The 17,202-nt window shown below is 38.0% G+C and overlaps 1 protein-coding gene across 1 annotated transcript in view; it reads right to left on the reverse strand.

Moving 5' to 3' along the window:
- rngtt (RNA guanylyltransferase and 5'-phosphatase) overlaps positions 1–17,202 on the reverse strand; it is a 136,523-nt gene that overhangs the window by 24,457 nt on the left and 94,864 nt on the right. Inside the window, exon 12 of the mRNA XM_036147592.1 lies at positions 5,143–5,243. Coding sequence (XP_036003485.1) covers positions 5,143–5,243 — 101 coding nt within the window. The remainder of the gene's footprint in view (positions 1–5,142; positions 5,244–17,202) is intronic.

A 17,202-nucleotide genomic window follows, 5' to 3' on the forward strand; every position in this document is an offset into this window, starting at 1 on the left:
GTATCATGAAACTGTTGACCTTTTGGGTTTTGTGGTTTTTATTTTATTATTACAATTAAATAATAATAATAATAATAATAATAATAATAATAATAATAATAATAATAATAATGTTATGTTCAGTGTTTTTTCGCTAATCCACCTCTTATATATTTCAATCCTTATGTAATTTTGTCTGTGTTGTGTGCACCTGCCTGTTGCTTTAATCCTATAAATTTCCCCGTCGTGGGATAAAAAAAGGATTAGCTAATGTTATCTTATCTTAAATAACACTTTTTAATATATGTACTGGGTTCTTTCAAGGTCTTAATTACATGTTATGTGTGGGCTCCAGTAACATCCATCCATCCATCCATCCATCCACTGATCTACCTGGATGTTCCCTGGAGGACTGAAACGCCTCAGTCAGAGACGTCTGTCTGTGGGTCTGTCGGGGCAATGACAGAAGTTTCGTCTCCTCTCTCCGTTTCTGGGGCTCGACGTTTTCATGTTTTTTCACGTGCTTAGATAAATTTGTTGTGTTTCCACTGAAATGAACCGGCTTTTTATAAAACATACAGCTTGATTTCATTTACGGTATTAAAATAAAGCCAAACGGTGCTACTTCCCCTGTTCATGTTTTTTCGCTGCTGCGGTCTCTCTCAGCTGTTTGTTTGTAAAGTTTGTGTGAGAGCTGAGTGGGCGGGCCAGGCTGAGCCTGCGTGCTGATTGGCTGGCGCCGCTGAGCCATGTACGAGAGGGGAGGGGAGCGGGAGAGTGCTGCCGTGACAGCGCGCTGCAGTCAGCGCGCCTGCTGACTGACTGCCTGAAAGCATGTGAGCAACATGCGTTAATGCGCGATAAAATAAATATCGCCATTAATAGTCTAATGAATTAACGCAAAATTAACGCGTTAACTTGCCCAGCCCTAGTTTTCCCATTGGTACCACACTATTAGACATAATCAGTACTGAAGTCTCCATGGATTCAACCAATTATCAACTTATTGTATTAAGTTTTGGACTTATGAATTGATTCCTGTCAAGGATAGCCTGTCCCAATCGTTTGATCGGAACAACCAAATTACCATATGGAGCATCAACCAAGGCTGCAAACAGGTGCACCGTCATCAGCTGTGTGCATGTCGGATTGCAGGACAGTCACAAACTGGTGAGAGCTTTTATTATTATTATTCTCTTATTGTGGCAGCTTAGACCACAACTACATGACTAAGATAGTTTTGACCCAAACACATTTTTTTATTGCTGCTTTCTTTTGCAACTTCAGCAGACTTTGATGTGCCGCCCAAAGGACATGTTAAGCTAAGTACTTTTTGCCTACGATTTTTTTTATTATTATTTTTAAGAGGACATTGACATTTGATTAAAGGAGGAATAAGTAATAATGGCACCTAGTGGCTCAAATCGGTACCACAGCCTGCCACTGACCATCTAATATGATGTTTCTAAACGGTGTGTTGCTGCTGTGAAACTCCACTGAAATTTTACTTACACAGGATGGGTATATGATGCTGTCTTCTGTTCTATTTCTGGTCTACTTCTCTTACTGGCTTCTATGTTTGCAGGCTGCTGCTCTTTTGCCAAGATAAAATACCAAATGCTGCGCTGTGTTGGGAACCCTGGGATCTCTCATAGGATTGGCTCAGGAACCAGGAAGTAAACATGGGCTACACTCTGAACCAAAGTAGTTCCGGACCGTACCTTAAGGTTTGAAAGGAGAAAAACTTGACTAAGACAGGGAATGTTACTTCCATCCTGGGTGACAAATGAAAATGATTTTGGTTAATTTCGTGGTATATTTCTTACTCATAGCTCCTATAAACTGATTCCTCCAAAGAAAACTCTTTAATTTACAACTGGACAACTATTTTATTTAACTGACTGGGGCTTTGTTTTGGAAAGATTTGGGATTGAAGAATAGGCATGCGGCTGAACAGCTGTTTTTGTTTGCTTGTTATAAATATAACCAGTTTTGTAGATGGATGGCATACGCTGACGTGGCACACACTGATGAAGTTGCTCATTACTGTACGTCGTAACCAATGTAGCAGTAAACAGGGGTCATATCTTGTCCATAAATCAAATTTGATGTCGTACCAAAGTTTATTCGATCCAGAATGTATAATGTGTCATAGAGTAGTCCTAGAAGATTGCTAAAACTGCACTGTGTGAGAAGGCAATAACAGGACATCCAATCCAGGACAGATGGGATATAAAGTCCTTCTAGTGTGTTCTGTGTGCCCAGAAAGCGTCCTGATCAGATGCCAAAATCACCACAAACACTGGGATCCATATGGCTTTGTATAAAGACATATATCCCACCAGGTATGTAAACTTTAGGTGAGAGAACATATATATGTATTTGGGAGCGTCGACGTCAGCTCTGCATGTTCATCTATCAAAGTAAGATTTTAAAAGCTGTACTGATAAACTATTGGTCTTTAATAATCAGCTGTAAATGTTTGAATGCATACTATTTTGCTATGACTCTGTATAATCTCTACTCTGTATAATCTCCCCTAAACAGCACACAAAACTCTACTCTGTATAATCTCCCCTAAACAGCACACAAAACTCTAAAAAATGTAGGTGGCTTGCAAAGATGAGTCTTTGCAGTGATTGAAGGCAATCCATTCAGGATGACAGAGACTACAGAGATGTGATTCTGTTAGATTGCATGAACTTTAAAAACATATCTCTCTCGGCAGCTTACATTTTTCAAATCAAATCCTTATTTGCTGCATCAGACAAACTGAAACATAAGGGGGGAAAAAAATCTCTTTTACTCTTCCAGCATCTTCTCAACTTTCTGAATTCATTGAGTCTGGACTCAAAGTTTTGAATTCACTCTGAGCTCCACCTCACTGTAATGATTTTTTTAGGGCATGTATTTGATTGGAATCACTCAGACTAAATATGGATCGTGATGCTGTAAAATAATTGATTCCTCAGAATAGAAAGGCAGCACGCGAAGGTTTGGGCATCAGCTTTGGGAGAGGCAATTCAAGCAATCCAAGCTCCTAAAATCCTAGAACATCTAATTACCTGTGATATAACCATTACTCATCCTGCTTTCCGAGGGAATACTGGCCAAAATTAGCCATGAATCCAGAAATCTATACAACACTTTAGGCACCATGCTTAATTGGCATTCTGGCAATGTTTCTGCAATTGCTCAATATTTCCATTTTATCCTTTTCCACCTCTTCCCTCTCACTGCCACACAATAATCACCGTCTCCCTCAATGTGTGCTTTCAGAGAAGGTAATAAAACTTGCAAGGCTGTGTGCCTCAGCGGTGCACAAAGATGTGCTCAAGGATTGATTGTGTGGGCTGATGAATAAACAGTTGTTACCTCCAAACAAGTCTGTCCATCTCTCCCTCCCAGACAGATTTGCAAGCCTCCACCAAGACTTGAGTGAGCCCTGGTGATCGCTACTCTGCCAGCAAAATTCATCTTTTGGGAAAATAGCAGAAACGTTAAAGATGATTGTCTGTGTCCACCCACACGCAGGGGAGGAGTAAAGACGCTCGCAGGCTGGAGGGCTGGCCGTCTTTAGAGTAGAATGAGCGGCTGTGCCCCGGTGTCACTCTCGGAGTCTGTTGTTGGTAAATGGAGGTGGGCTCGTGGTTAAAGTGCTGGAACGGTCACAGCGGTCAAAAAGCTCTCAGAGGAAAGATAACAGCAGCTCAGACACCACGGGACCAAACAGAGGACAATATAGTGCTCTGAGCTGACAGAAGAGTAAAGTCCACTGAGCAGCCAGGCTACCGGATATTATGTATTGTTTTAATTTACTGTGTCCTAAAATGTGTCAACATGTCTACATCTGAATGATTCAGCCTGTCCATTCTCCACTGACCTACAATGTCAATAAAGCAATTTGTTTTCAACTCAACCGCCACTCACTGGATCATTTCCATTTTCTGATGAATGGACAGCATTTTAGGTCCTGCACATTCATGTAGCAACAAGAGGACAACTCAGGGCATCACCTAAGCAGTACTCATTTTGACAAGTAGCAGTTTTTTATTTAGCTTCATTTTCAGATCTTAGACAGAAATGAAACTACATTTTAGTTACAATTTAGACTTTTGTAATCATTTTAGGTTTAGTTTACTAAATCTTGCTACATTTGCTGTAAGTTTTGTTCACAAAAATATCAAATTACAGATGAATACATTTTTTCGAGCCTTTTTTATTCAGACAAGCTTTCCTAAAGGGCTGGACGGTAATCATATCATAATTTAAGTGTATGTATTTATGTAGTTATATCTATCTATCTATCTATCTATCTATCTATCTATCTATCTATCTATCTATCTATCTATCTATCTATCTATCTATCTCTCTCTCTCTCTCTATATATATATATAGAAATAATAAGTCATCTTTATTGTCATTTTGTCATTGCAACATACATTCCAATTAAATTTGTTCTCTGCATTTAACCCATACCCTTGGGGAGCAGTGGGCTGCCACTGTGAGGCGCCCGGGGAGCAATTTGGGGTTAAGGGTCTTCCTCAGGGAGTTGAACCCAGAACCTCCAGGACACACATGTGTTATTTTGCAGCACACCTTCATCCAGCACTGCATACATTCTTAATGCAGCTCCAACTCTTACAATTGTATTTGTAGGTTCAAAAAACAAACACATTCAAGTGGTCTTAAACCTGTAATAGGTTAACAGTCTTTTTGAAAATCACGTTGGTTGTCTGCTTTTATGATTATTAGGGGGAAGGATTGAATCTGCAGTACTGGAACTAAATAATTTACATTACAGTCAAACACACACACAAAAGAACCCAAAGGAAAAGGGTCATACAGCAAATAAAAATTCCTGACATAAGAAAGCAGAAGGTGCACACAGACAATGATGGAGACAGTAGTTCTCTTTGTCAGAGCGTGCCTGTACTGCAGCAGAAGGAATTAAACCCCAAAGGGGAAGAAAGGACACGGAAAGAAATCGAAAGCCTTAAAGTCAAAGAAATTTAACCTGGTTTTCGGACAGCTGTACACAGAGCCTTCAATCTATCACTGTATAAGTGCGGCCTCCTCGGTGTGCGCACCCTGGTGTGTAACGAAATGATAGGTGCTATCTGATTCGTCAGGCTGAGCGTCGCCCTGGCAACAGCTACTCACCCCTCTCCTCCGACTTTGGTGATCTTGAGGCGAAAGTCCACAGAGTTGAGGTTGGGGGGCTTCCACTTGAGGATGTCATCACATCTCCCAGGCTTGTACCGCTGTATGAGGAACAAAAGAGGTACACTGTAGAGGAATCGTAAGGATAAAAATAAACAGATTTCTTTCCCAGAGAACACCGCTGTCATTCCCGTCAAATCAGAACAGCGAAGAACCAAATGGCTGAATAACTTTTTTAAGGCAAAAGTTAAAGAAAACCCCTATAAAACTGATGCTCTCCTAAGAAGTCCTGTAGATGCCACAGCTGGGTAAAAATACTTATACAAAATGATTCGCCATGATTGCAAGTTTTACATCACAAGTATGTCTCACAGTGAACCAGCATACGTTAGGAGACAGCATCCTTCCTTCTGCCGCTTGGATTATTCATGCGTGCCTGACATTTCGAAGGACATGAATCAAGCGCACTGAAACATGAGGAATGTAAAGGCATGACGACGGGTGGAGGCGAGAACAGATGACCAAATTCTGTCACTGTCAGGTTGCCAGGTAACAGAAGTCTCCGGCGAGGGAACGCGTGGAGAACAGACAGGATTCCTCAGGAGAACCCGCACTGTCACAGTACATGAAAAAAGTGAGGCGGGTGTTGGCTTGGCCGTCGTGCACCTCTAAGGCAGAGCGGTGGAAAGTTAGGCCATTAAGGCAGAAGAAACATAGAAAACCTGATTTTCTGGAGCTATTGTGCTTTCTGAATAGCGTAAAACTAAAGCCCACTTCTATACAGCTTTCAGTGAACCTAGATACTCCAGTTTTCTTTGAATTGTAAATAATGTTTGATTTTATGGCCAAACTTTTATGTCCAAAGCCTAAATTCAGAAACACTGAAGGGTGGGAATGTTTCTCTGCACTTAATTTAAAGCTGCAGTTGGGTGTTTTGAGAAAATCACAGACTTGGCCTGAAAATTTGAACAAGCACACCTTACAGGTTTCTCCCCTTTACTCTTTGCTGCTCTACAGCCCTCCCCTCCAAAGCTTCTTCACCACAGCAGAGCCTGCCGTGCTGCTTCAATGTTTACAGGTCTTTGTTTTCTGAGCAGATGTCACTCAAGAAACTGGCAGGTTTCCTATCAAGCAGGTTGTTCCAAACAGCTGCAGCCCACTGGCAACCTTGAGCTTGAATGAAGGTAGTACTGTGTGGGTGACAGTGTGGGTGTGCACAAGAGTGATTGCCACTGCTGACAGCTAATCAAAGCCAGACCCTTCTCCTGGTTCTGATTGGTTGTTTCTACCTGGGAGCGGTATATTTCTGCAAATGGCAGCAGGACCAATGGGAGGAGCCACAGGAGTTTAATTATTCTCAGATTATCAATCTCATATTTTACTCTCAGAACATAGTGACAGTTTTAACAAATATGTGAAAAATACATTGACAGGAAAGTTAAATATGTCTGCTTGAAATTAGATTTTAAAATATCCAGTTTTAATTTTCCATTGTTCTTGATTATCCCTTTAATCGGCCTTTTTAAGTCTTTTGCAAATCATAAATCTAAGTATTTAGAGGGGACTTTGGATGCAGATATTTGGACGAATTTGGAAGGATTTTATGTGGATTAGCTTTGTACATTAGAGATGTGTGTAGCTTCTAAATCTCACTATCTACAGTTGGTATAAGTCACCATCACAACACTAATCTAGACCATGCAATGCTGAAGAAATGTAGTTTATTATTTTTCTGCACTTGAAAGACATTAAACTTTCAAGCAAATTCAGTGCATTGCCTTTATTAACTATGATAGTATAAGGCTGGGTATTTGAATCAGCAAATTAATTAAACGCCTCTGATTAGTATCAGTGACACAACATTTACATGACATCGCTATTATGCATAATAATGAAAGAAAAACCATGCAAGCAATACTTCCAACTGTTGAACTGAATTTACTGAATAGAAATAGAAAAACTAAACCATCTGCAACATCAGTTTCCAAACACACCATTCTGAGAATAAGAGGTGACGCAACATGGTGGTAAAAGCGCAATAGTCTTTTTTTTTAGTTGATGCCATCAAATCAAAATGTCTGCAAGCTTGATTTATTTTTATTGTACGCTTGTATTAGGCATAACCAGAGCCATAACAGTTCAGAAATGTTTTAAAAAGTTGTCAACACCATAAACTAAAAGGCCCTGAGGATCCATTCAGGTTTGTTCCCAACACTGAGTGCTAAAATTTTATACGGTACAATTTTACCCTAAAATTATATTTTCTCTAAATGAGTAGATGCCAGAGCAACCATGGCAACAACTTCATGAAAAGCCTATCAGACTGCAGGTAGAATAAAGAGACAGCCTTCAAATTCATTTCTAAATGAAAATGTGTTACCTGATGCACTTGCTCTTTCATTACCATTGTTGGTCTAGTCAATAAGTGAGTTCATTTAATAAAAAAAAAAGAGAGTTTATTACTGAGGCGAACAACAGACCATCTGCTCCGACCTTGCCTTCAGGAACATATCTCTCATCTATCACATTCATTTTCATGTAATGATGTGCCAGTGCATTGAAATAACCTGCTGTTTCAAATCAGAATTTCAGCGGCTGTGACTTTCAGAGTGCGAGGAGGAATAACAGAGCCATCCGGAAAACGCAAAAGAAAAATATTTTCTTTAAAACACCTAATAGAAAAAAAAGAGGGAATAAAGTACATGCTAAAAGAGGTGCATCTGACGTTTGGGTCAAATATGAACTTCCTTCGATTCTTACTGTAGAAATATTAAAATGTGGCGATAGTCAAAGATGATTGAAAAGGTATTTTATAAAGCATCAAAAGCAAAGATTTAGCAATACTTGGAAATATACAGATAGTCATTCTAGTGCACAGATGGAATATTTCTGTCATTGAATTTCAGCCAAATTTGAATAGAAGTGTGCAACAATTTATAAACAACAAGAGTGTTTTCGAGGGCTCTGATTCTGCACAAATGTTAGCGTTACAACCTCAGGTGTGGATTCTGTCTGACCAGCTGGCGGTCTGCAATCTTTTTTTTTTTTTTACATCACTGCTCAACATCGACTCACCTCGGCAGCAACTCTGGCTCAGCAAGTGAGAAAAAGAGACTAATGAGAATACAGGGATAGAAAAGAGGATAAACTATGCTACAAGTTATCGACCAACACTCCCTATTGGTGATGTGTATTTCTTTCAAAGAATAAGAGGGGAATAATTGATCTAATAGATCAATGTTTCCACTGGAGGAAATTTAGCCCTTATTGATTTGAAAGTGACGTGAAGTAAACAAACAAAAAAAAAAAAGCTGGACAGCATATTTATGGTAGAAATTAAAATGTCAGGAGGCAATTCATATGAAAAATGCAAGTAGGTTTCAAATCAGTCGTAATTTTTATACTTTTATTCCAAAAAAACAAGCTTGTGACCTTTAAAGTGATCTGGCTCAATACATTTTCCAGCTTTCTGAAGGTCTTTTTAAGTTTTTATCTATTACTCTTTCTTCTGTGCTTGAACTTGGTCATGACATAATAATGTGTCCATTAAAAAAAAAGCTCATTAAAAAAAAATATTTACAACAGACAAACAGTATCTGTAAAGTGTTTGCAAAGGACCGAGTTCAAAAGCAGCCAATATCCATAGAACAAAACCAAAGTTGATTGAAATTGGAATCCAAGTAATACAATAAGCAATTACTCACAATTCTGTGCATGATTTTATCCTACTGGACATTTAATGACTAGCTAATCATATTTTTCCTGAGGTTTGCTGGCAGCTACAGCCGTTTTGTTACTAAACTGCTGCCATACTGTTTCTTTCATTCATTCATTGCAAGGTACGCTGGTCTATCTAATTACATGTTTTACACAAGTCTAAGCGTGAAGACATAAAGCTTATTTTGTAAAACATCAAGTCCCGTCACATCTATGAAGTATGCGTTGTTTATAATGAGGCCCGTTGAATATTGTGTGTGTATTGGGATGAAGAGCTAATGCTCACCTGAACATCTGAGGATAAAAGGTCACTGTTTTATATCCAACCTACTTTTATCTTTGAGTGGGGAAATAATTATTTGTTCAATTTTACAGATATTAAGGCCATGTCAGCCAAAAAGCACTTAAAATCCAGAGTTAAGTGAATCTTCACTGGCGTAGATAGTGTGTTTGCATGGCATTGCATGAAATTAGGCAAAGTTTATTCTGGGGTCATTGCTACAACATTTGATTATCGGTGATGTATATCTGTGGTATACTCTATCTGGCATCTAAGTTCATGTTTATGACTTTAAAATCCCAAAGTGTCTAACAATTTGTAGCAGACTGCCTGAGCTGAATATTAAACAGCCTATACAACAGGGTCAAATGTGAAGAAATGGCATGCTATAGTGTTTATTGATTTTAAGCTGCATATTGAACCACACGTTAGATATACAACGATGCAATGGAGAATTATTGACTGATCCACTGCTTTATCAGATCAATGGCCTTTCTCAAATACACTCATGAACAAAATAGCAGTCTTGTACAGTTTGTCTTAGCCTTCAAACAAAGACCCTGACAATATTACTCGACTACTTTCATTCAGAAGGTAATTTTTAAATGTCTCTTCTTTCTATGGCAAGGCTGCACTGTTTTTGCAGACCCCCTTCAAGGCGAAAATGAATAATACCGTCAACAAAACCCTGGTACATTCTAAATATTCAGCTTCCCTCTCACCTCTGTTAGAAACAATTTGCATTTGAGGCAAAATTCAGACAAAGAAGTCTATTAAACCAAATCAATGAAGAAACTCACAGCTATAGAGGGTGTATTTAATTCAGGCAACTTCTGAGACCATTATCCATAAATATTAGACTATGATTGATATGAAAAAGCTGATAGAGACAAAAAATGTTCCCAGTTAACCTATTAGGCAATCTTAACAAACAAAAGAATCACTGAATTACTAATTAGATTAGAGAAAAACAAGTTTGCTAGACGGCTTACTGCACGGCCTTAGATAAAAAATACTTTTTAAGCCTCATTTCAAAAGCAGCTTTTTGCTGCAAGGCAGACTTAATGTTCTACAGGGCTGTGGATTACACACAAAAGGCTGCAAAAGTTCAATAAATCTGCTTCTAGGAGACAAAAAAAAAATCATTCAGTTTCAGCTCAGACGTAGTATAGGCATTATTAAGAACCCCACTGGCACCACGGGTGCCTTTGAGTCTAGGTCTTGGTGCACTCTGGCGTAGTAGGAACAATATACCTTAGGATGAACCAGTAGGGGAACGTGGGGAAAGTGAAAACCTAATGAGTGAACTAAGAGGTAAGTTAGCTGTAAGAGATATCCAAGCCAAGGGAAATATGTGATGTGGTTAGCTAAATAATAACAAAACTGAATTTATCTGTAATAATCTGATTCCAAATCATCCATTTCACTGGAAATAAATATATCACAGCTGGGTGACTTACTGAGATTTTCAATTGCACAGTTTAAATGATCTGCCAAAAACAAGAAAGCAAACATTCCTCCTTCTAGTCTTTACACCAAGATTACCATCTGGACAGTTTCCCGAAGCAGTTTCATCATCTGCAGCAATGACTGTTTTATCAATTCAGAATTTATTCAATGTTGCTGAGACAAAGAAAACTAACTCCAAGGACACCATGTGTTTGGCGAGATAGCATCCAGTAACTGCTGCAGCGGTAACCTTTGTACCCATATTAATGGACATTCATTTCAACAACCCCCTGCTGAGATTAACCTCCAGCCTAATCCTATTCACAACAGGAGAGGTTAACACAACACAAGTGAAAGGATTTAAAGAGGACAAAAATCAAAGACATGGGACTTTACACATTACCGATTGCTAATGATGATAGTAATATAAGAATAAAAGCTTTGAAATTAGGTGAAAACAGAATAACTGAAGTATGTTTGGTGATATTGTGTCATATATTTACTTTGTGGATAAACTTTCTAATGAAAAATATTTGCTCCATTGATCCAAATCCAGTGAACAATAACTTTTCAACAAATGTGCTGATTGTTTTACGGTCCACTCATTTCTGTGCATGTCTGTGCCTATTTACCCTGACAATCTCAATTTAAACTGCAGCAAGCAATGTACCATGCTCCGATTAGTCTTTCAACCTATAAATTATCCAGTGTTTGATATGTCAACCTTGCAAGAGGTGATCTAAAAATTAGACTCAAATTATACTTGCATCATGATGCACAAAGGACTACAAGTACCAGGGATATGCATATTTTACTCAGGGCAAACATGCCATCGCAATATTATTGCTCAATATTGTTAGGTTTGCTAATAAAAAACAAAAAAAGAAAGCAACATTTCACCTACTCACTTTCAATGAACAACAGGGACCCACCCCTCGCTGTAACCTTTAACTATCTCAGTCAGTCAGGAGGATCAAGGATGGGGAATGTTCATTCAATTCACCAAACATATTACTGCGATGAGACCATGGATGCAATGAGATATTACAGCTTACTAAATCTTGCACACAATATTTTTTGCCACTGTGATTTCGCAACATAAATAATGCAATTTAATATATTCTACATAGGGTTGGGCATTTATTGCATCATTATTAGTTATTGCAAAGCATTTCTTATCATAAAAAGAATTTGGATTTATCTTAGTAATGATAAATTCCAATTAATGATGTCTGGAAAAACTCCAAAACTCCCGGTATTGTCGAGACTTTTATTTTAGCCATTCTCTCTATTGTTGGTTTATAAAACATTAAACGACATAAAAAAAATCCAAAAACACAAAAGTAATTGTGAGCAGATCAGTGACAAACATTACACTTCTTTACGTCATGGTGAAGACCATTTCAAATGTGTACTTTTTTATTTAAGAGCAGCATTTGTTTTTATAGGGGTATAATTGCAGTGGCATGCAGACACAGCCATACAGTTACCTAAAAAAATACTCACATAAGCTATAAATAATTTTTTTATATATTATATAAATAATTTTTTTATCATCACTTTTATCATTATTGTTATTTTTGTATTAAAATTTTCAGTTGATATCCCCTACCTATGTTTGTACATTTTCTAAAATGTAAACCCACCCAAATCACAGCATTCAGGACTTCCATTCACTTCCATGGCAACATGTGTAAAAGAAATCAAGCATCTAGGCATGCAGACTGCACAAACATTTGTTTGGTTCGCCTTCAGTAGCTCAGAGAAATCCAGCACGGTATCGCCATAGGATGACAACCGTGCAACCGTGAAAGGAATTCGATAAAATAAACTTGTTCATTTGAAAAGAAAACAGATTATAAATTAAGCAAACTAGCAGTCAGCATCTAATAATAAGCAATTATGACAGGCAAGAGCTTGGATCATAATCAACTCTAAACATAACCTGATGAAAATGTCTTAGGCTATGTTCACACTGCAGGGAATGCGACCTAAATCTGATCTTTTTGCCCATTTGCGACCCATATCACTGTTTTTATGGGGAAACTTCTGACCCTAGCTTTAATAGTAGCATAAACGGCCAGCTCCAAAAAAAAATCTGATTTCAGCAAAAAAAAAAAAAAAAAAAGAAATCTGAATTGAGTATTAAGACCTGCATTGTGAATTTAGCCTTATAAAATGGGAAAGAGCTGGAACATAAACATAGAAAGATTAAGGATTCACTGAGGTATGTACTGCAAATTGAAACATGCTGGCAGTCAAGTTGACCATCAAATGTTTCTCAATGTTTTTTCCTCTGCGGTTATCAAGGTAGCATACTTGGGAAAAAAATTATCAGGACTATTAATGTCCTCACTTTCAGATTAATAGCGTGGCTGGACATCCTCAATGTTCCAGCAACGACACACAAGTCTAATCAACGAGGGCCAATCATGGTTTATGAAACATATTTGCTTATATAAGTTTTTCTGCAGAAATAATTGAAAATATGCTATTTTCAGTGTTCAGCCCTAGAAATGCGACCTCCGTATGAACCCTGTAATCCCCTTTGGCTTCCTTGCTGCTTTTTGCTTGCAGGCTGACAATCATTATCAGTACTCATCTTTTTGTAGTCCTCTACAGCCGAAGTGTCTGACTTTTTGCTTCTGTTTGATGCAAACCAAATTACTAGAATTGCTTATTTAAAATAGCACATTATGTCTCAACATTTTGCAGTGACTGCACTGTTACAGCCAAATCTTACAGAATAATGGTGTCAGTTCTTCTGAAGGATAAATACAACAGAATTTATGACAATGGGCCCAGAAAAACAGAATCTGAAGGCAAAACTATTGAACATTTATAGTTAATACAGAAAATATATGTTGTCTTACACGTACTCATTACAATAATTATGTTTACATTCTAGATCTATTCAAATTCAAAAGCTGTTTAATAATAGATTTCAAATAGGAAAATAAATGCAGTTATAACAGCATGTGAAATAAAAGTTCATATTCACAAAATTATATAGTATTTTTTTTTAGTGAACATCAGTGGGTGGTCACTTCCCTCTGAGTGACACTTAGAAACAGAAAGATGAGAAAAACAGACAGTATTAAAGCGTCAAAGCCAAAGTTTTCTGTGGCCTATGACACTGGATGAACTGAACTAATAAAGACAGCGGACATCATATCTTACAAAACAGGCCAACGATGTGGAGCTCTGGTGAACCCCACAGGAGAGTGTGCAGCCAAATGTTGAGAAATAAAATGTTCACATTAGGGGGTGGCATTAAGAGCTCACTAAAAACCAATATGCTAGCTCCCAATGCTCTGCATGATTCAAAAACCACTTATTTACATAAGGTGGCATATCAAGGCAATTTGTTTCAAAAAGATAGGATCATAAAAAAAAAGTGGGTTTTAAATATGACAAAGCATCACATGCAAATACTCGTGATTTGATTAAGGCATGAATGTTCTGTAGACATGATGCATTTGTGATTTCAGTGTGACTCATTAAAGCAATGGATAAGAGACAACAAATATGTATTTAAAGGGGCCTAGTCACGTATTTTGACCATAAAAAGAAAACCACATACACCAAGTATTTGCTCTGATATTATTATAATTAGTCCTTTTTGAGCCTGAAAAGGACTTTCCACCAGGCACGATTACTATACTTAAACATAAACGTTGTGCCATCTGCCGAACGGCAGAACTATTTGAATATGGAAACAATAGACACAGCTACTGTGAAGATTATTAAATACTCCACGAGAACAGAGAAATTTGTTCTTGTAGTCGGGGTGGGAAGAACACGAAAAACGTCTGTTTTGGCTCTGTTTATACATAGTTCACAAGACACTCAGCTGTCATGTCACACCTGGCACATGGATGGGTAAGGGGAGCACAGAGAGCCAAGCACGAGGAGAGCTGAAAGTTGAGAAGCAGACACACAATATTGCACGGTGTGCTCTGCCGCCATTTGTAAAGACTGCGAACATTGCAGATGTGCGGTGCTACAAGGGCAAGACTGCCATGCTTGGATAACTTATAGAGTAAACGCCGCAAGTGAGCGAAACGGCATCTTCGACCGCTTAAACGACCAAAGTTGAACTGCGGGACCGAGTGACTGCAGTTCCACAGATGTGTGAGCCATTTCCGCTTCTCCAACCTAAACACGCCTATCTAATCCTGTCCAATCACAGTACAGTAATTGGACACCCCTTAAGAAAAAAGTTCTGCAGAGACATTGTGTCGAGAACATGCAGGGAGAACAAAATAACGTCATTTCCTGCTGGAGCAAGAACAAAATGTCTTGTTTCTCATGTGGTATGTAGCAGCATTAAGAGCCAGTGGACCGTCCTGCAATGCTTCGCAGTGAAGTGACAGCTTGGCCAACCCAATTGACAGGGTTAGTGTTACTTTACCCCTTTCTTTTCGCCCCTCTGCTGGGCACTGCTGACTTACTTGGCCCCATCACAGACATATGTAGACGCCTCGATTAGTGGGGAATCGCCTGTCACCGTCGCCACCATAATGAAAGTGGTAAAATTTAGCGATTTGGATAAGATGCCTTATTCATGTGCTATGTGGATTTGTACCAATTGATTCACAGCACAAATATCCAGTTGTGTGGCCTAGTTATGGTAAATATACACAAAAGTGCTTTGTTTGCTAACAAATAGAGCAAAAGCAAAGTGTTGAACATAGAAATAAAATGTAAGCGAACAAAGCAGTATAATTTAGTCGGAAAACCAGATTGAGCTACTGCCGTAGAAATTAAAGTCATACTATGTGACTAGGTGCCTTTAAATAAATTAACCTCCATCGTTAACCAGTTTTTCTTAAAGGTTAACAGTTTCCCAAAGTTGTTTCATGAATATCTATCCAACTGTCCATGTTTGAATTATGGTTCCATATCTGGAAATATCCGATTAAATTAACACTAAAACAGCAGTTTTAGTGTTAATTAAACTCCATCATAATGTCATCATGTAACAATCTATTGTTAGAGTTGTGTCTGTCAAGAACAGAGCTGTTCTAGACCAGTTTCTACAATGATATATATATATATATATATATATATATATATATATATATATATATATATATATAAAACCTCAATTAAATAAAAAAAACTGTACTCACAAAGTAATTATTAAATAAACAAGCAAAACACAAATATAAGCAGTGAAGCTGTCGGTGAACAAAAAATTATACCTTTGTTGCTTTCACGGAAGACTTCTGCTGCAATGTTTTTAGGACAGATGAGACCAATGCAGAGATGGATAGCCATAATATACAGTGTCGTGATGGGCGAAAACGAAACACAGGTCTTCAGCTTAAACAACACAAACTCTGGGTCATTGATAAACTCCGCTGTATACCGAAGTGCTCTGAAGATGAAAGTCAGATATTATCCAAACAACTAAAGCTTGTCTGAAACCTGGCTCTATCTACAACATATTGGCTGAAATAAATGATGGTTCTGCTATAGGAAAACTGAAGTTTTGGAGCTTCAGGCATTAAGTTTCTGGAGCTCAATGCCTGTGTTTTAAATCTTATATTTTCACTGTAATAATTAACTCTGGCATTGTATTTGTCAAATTGCTTGCTAGTTTAATGGTTGTTTTGTTACTGTTGTCTTTCTTGTCCACTGTGATGTGAGCAGCAGCCTTTCTTGGCCAGGTCACCCTGTTTTTTTAAATCTAGTTTAATAAAAAGCTTTAAGGTTTAAAAAATAAATGACTAAAGTCCTGTAGATGGACCTTAGGAGAGTTGTGCAAGATTGAAGGTGTGAAAACTTAAAAAAAAAAACATATTAATGTTAAAGGAGGATTTGATCAAAATCATACCTGGATATCTGATAAATTTATGCGGAAAACAATTCAATTATTGCTGCTAAACATGGTTCGACAAGCTACGGATCAGTGAGGTGAATCCTTAGTTATCCCCCACACATATTTTTGACTTTATCTTAATTAAATGAATAACATGGTCAAGTTTAATTTAAAGTGTGATTGCGTCTCAATACTTAAATCTCTATATTTGAACATGGGTGCAGTTTCTTTTTGCCCTGACTGTATTTTTCAGATGCCTGCTCATTTGCCGTCTTTTTTTCGCTCAAGGAGCTTTAAAATTATCATAATTTAATCACAAATTACAGTGATTATGGATAATTTAGCAAGGAATCTGTACAATAACTGTATGGCATTACATTTTCAGATCAAAGGAGAAACAGCTACAGGCTTGCATGGTTATAAGAGGACTTCTGTCCAATTAAAGGCAAGAATTATATCAGGGGATTGATAAAAGACACCTGAGAACAAAATTGACTCGTCTGAACAGCAGCCTGTCTATGCAATCAGATTTCTCATCGACAGAATGTCTGCCTTGCTGCCCTTGCCCATTTTGTTCCTTCTTGATGAACAGCAATCATTTCAGGTCGCCGAAACAAAGCTGCCACAGCTAATCGGAAAACACTGTTTGATAGCAAATTCCTAATCCCCGACTGGGATGCTGATGATGATGTTGCTATTTAAACAGCAGACTTAGTAAATGCTCAGCCACACATATTCTCACAGAGTGCCATGGTTTAGAGATCTCTGTCTCTGGCCCAATTAGTTA

The sequence above is a fragment of the Fundulus heteroclitus genome, chromosome 15 (assembly GCF_011125445.2).
Source record: "Fundulus heteroclitus isolate FHET01 chromosome 15, MU-UCD_Fhet_4.1, whole genome shotgun sequence".
Lineage (NCBI taxonomy): Eukaryota > Metazoa > Chordata > Actinopteri > Cyprinodontiformes > Fundulidae > Fundulus > Fundulus heteroclitus.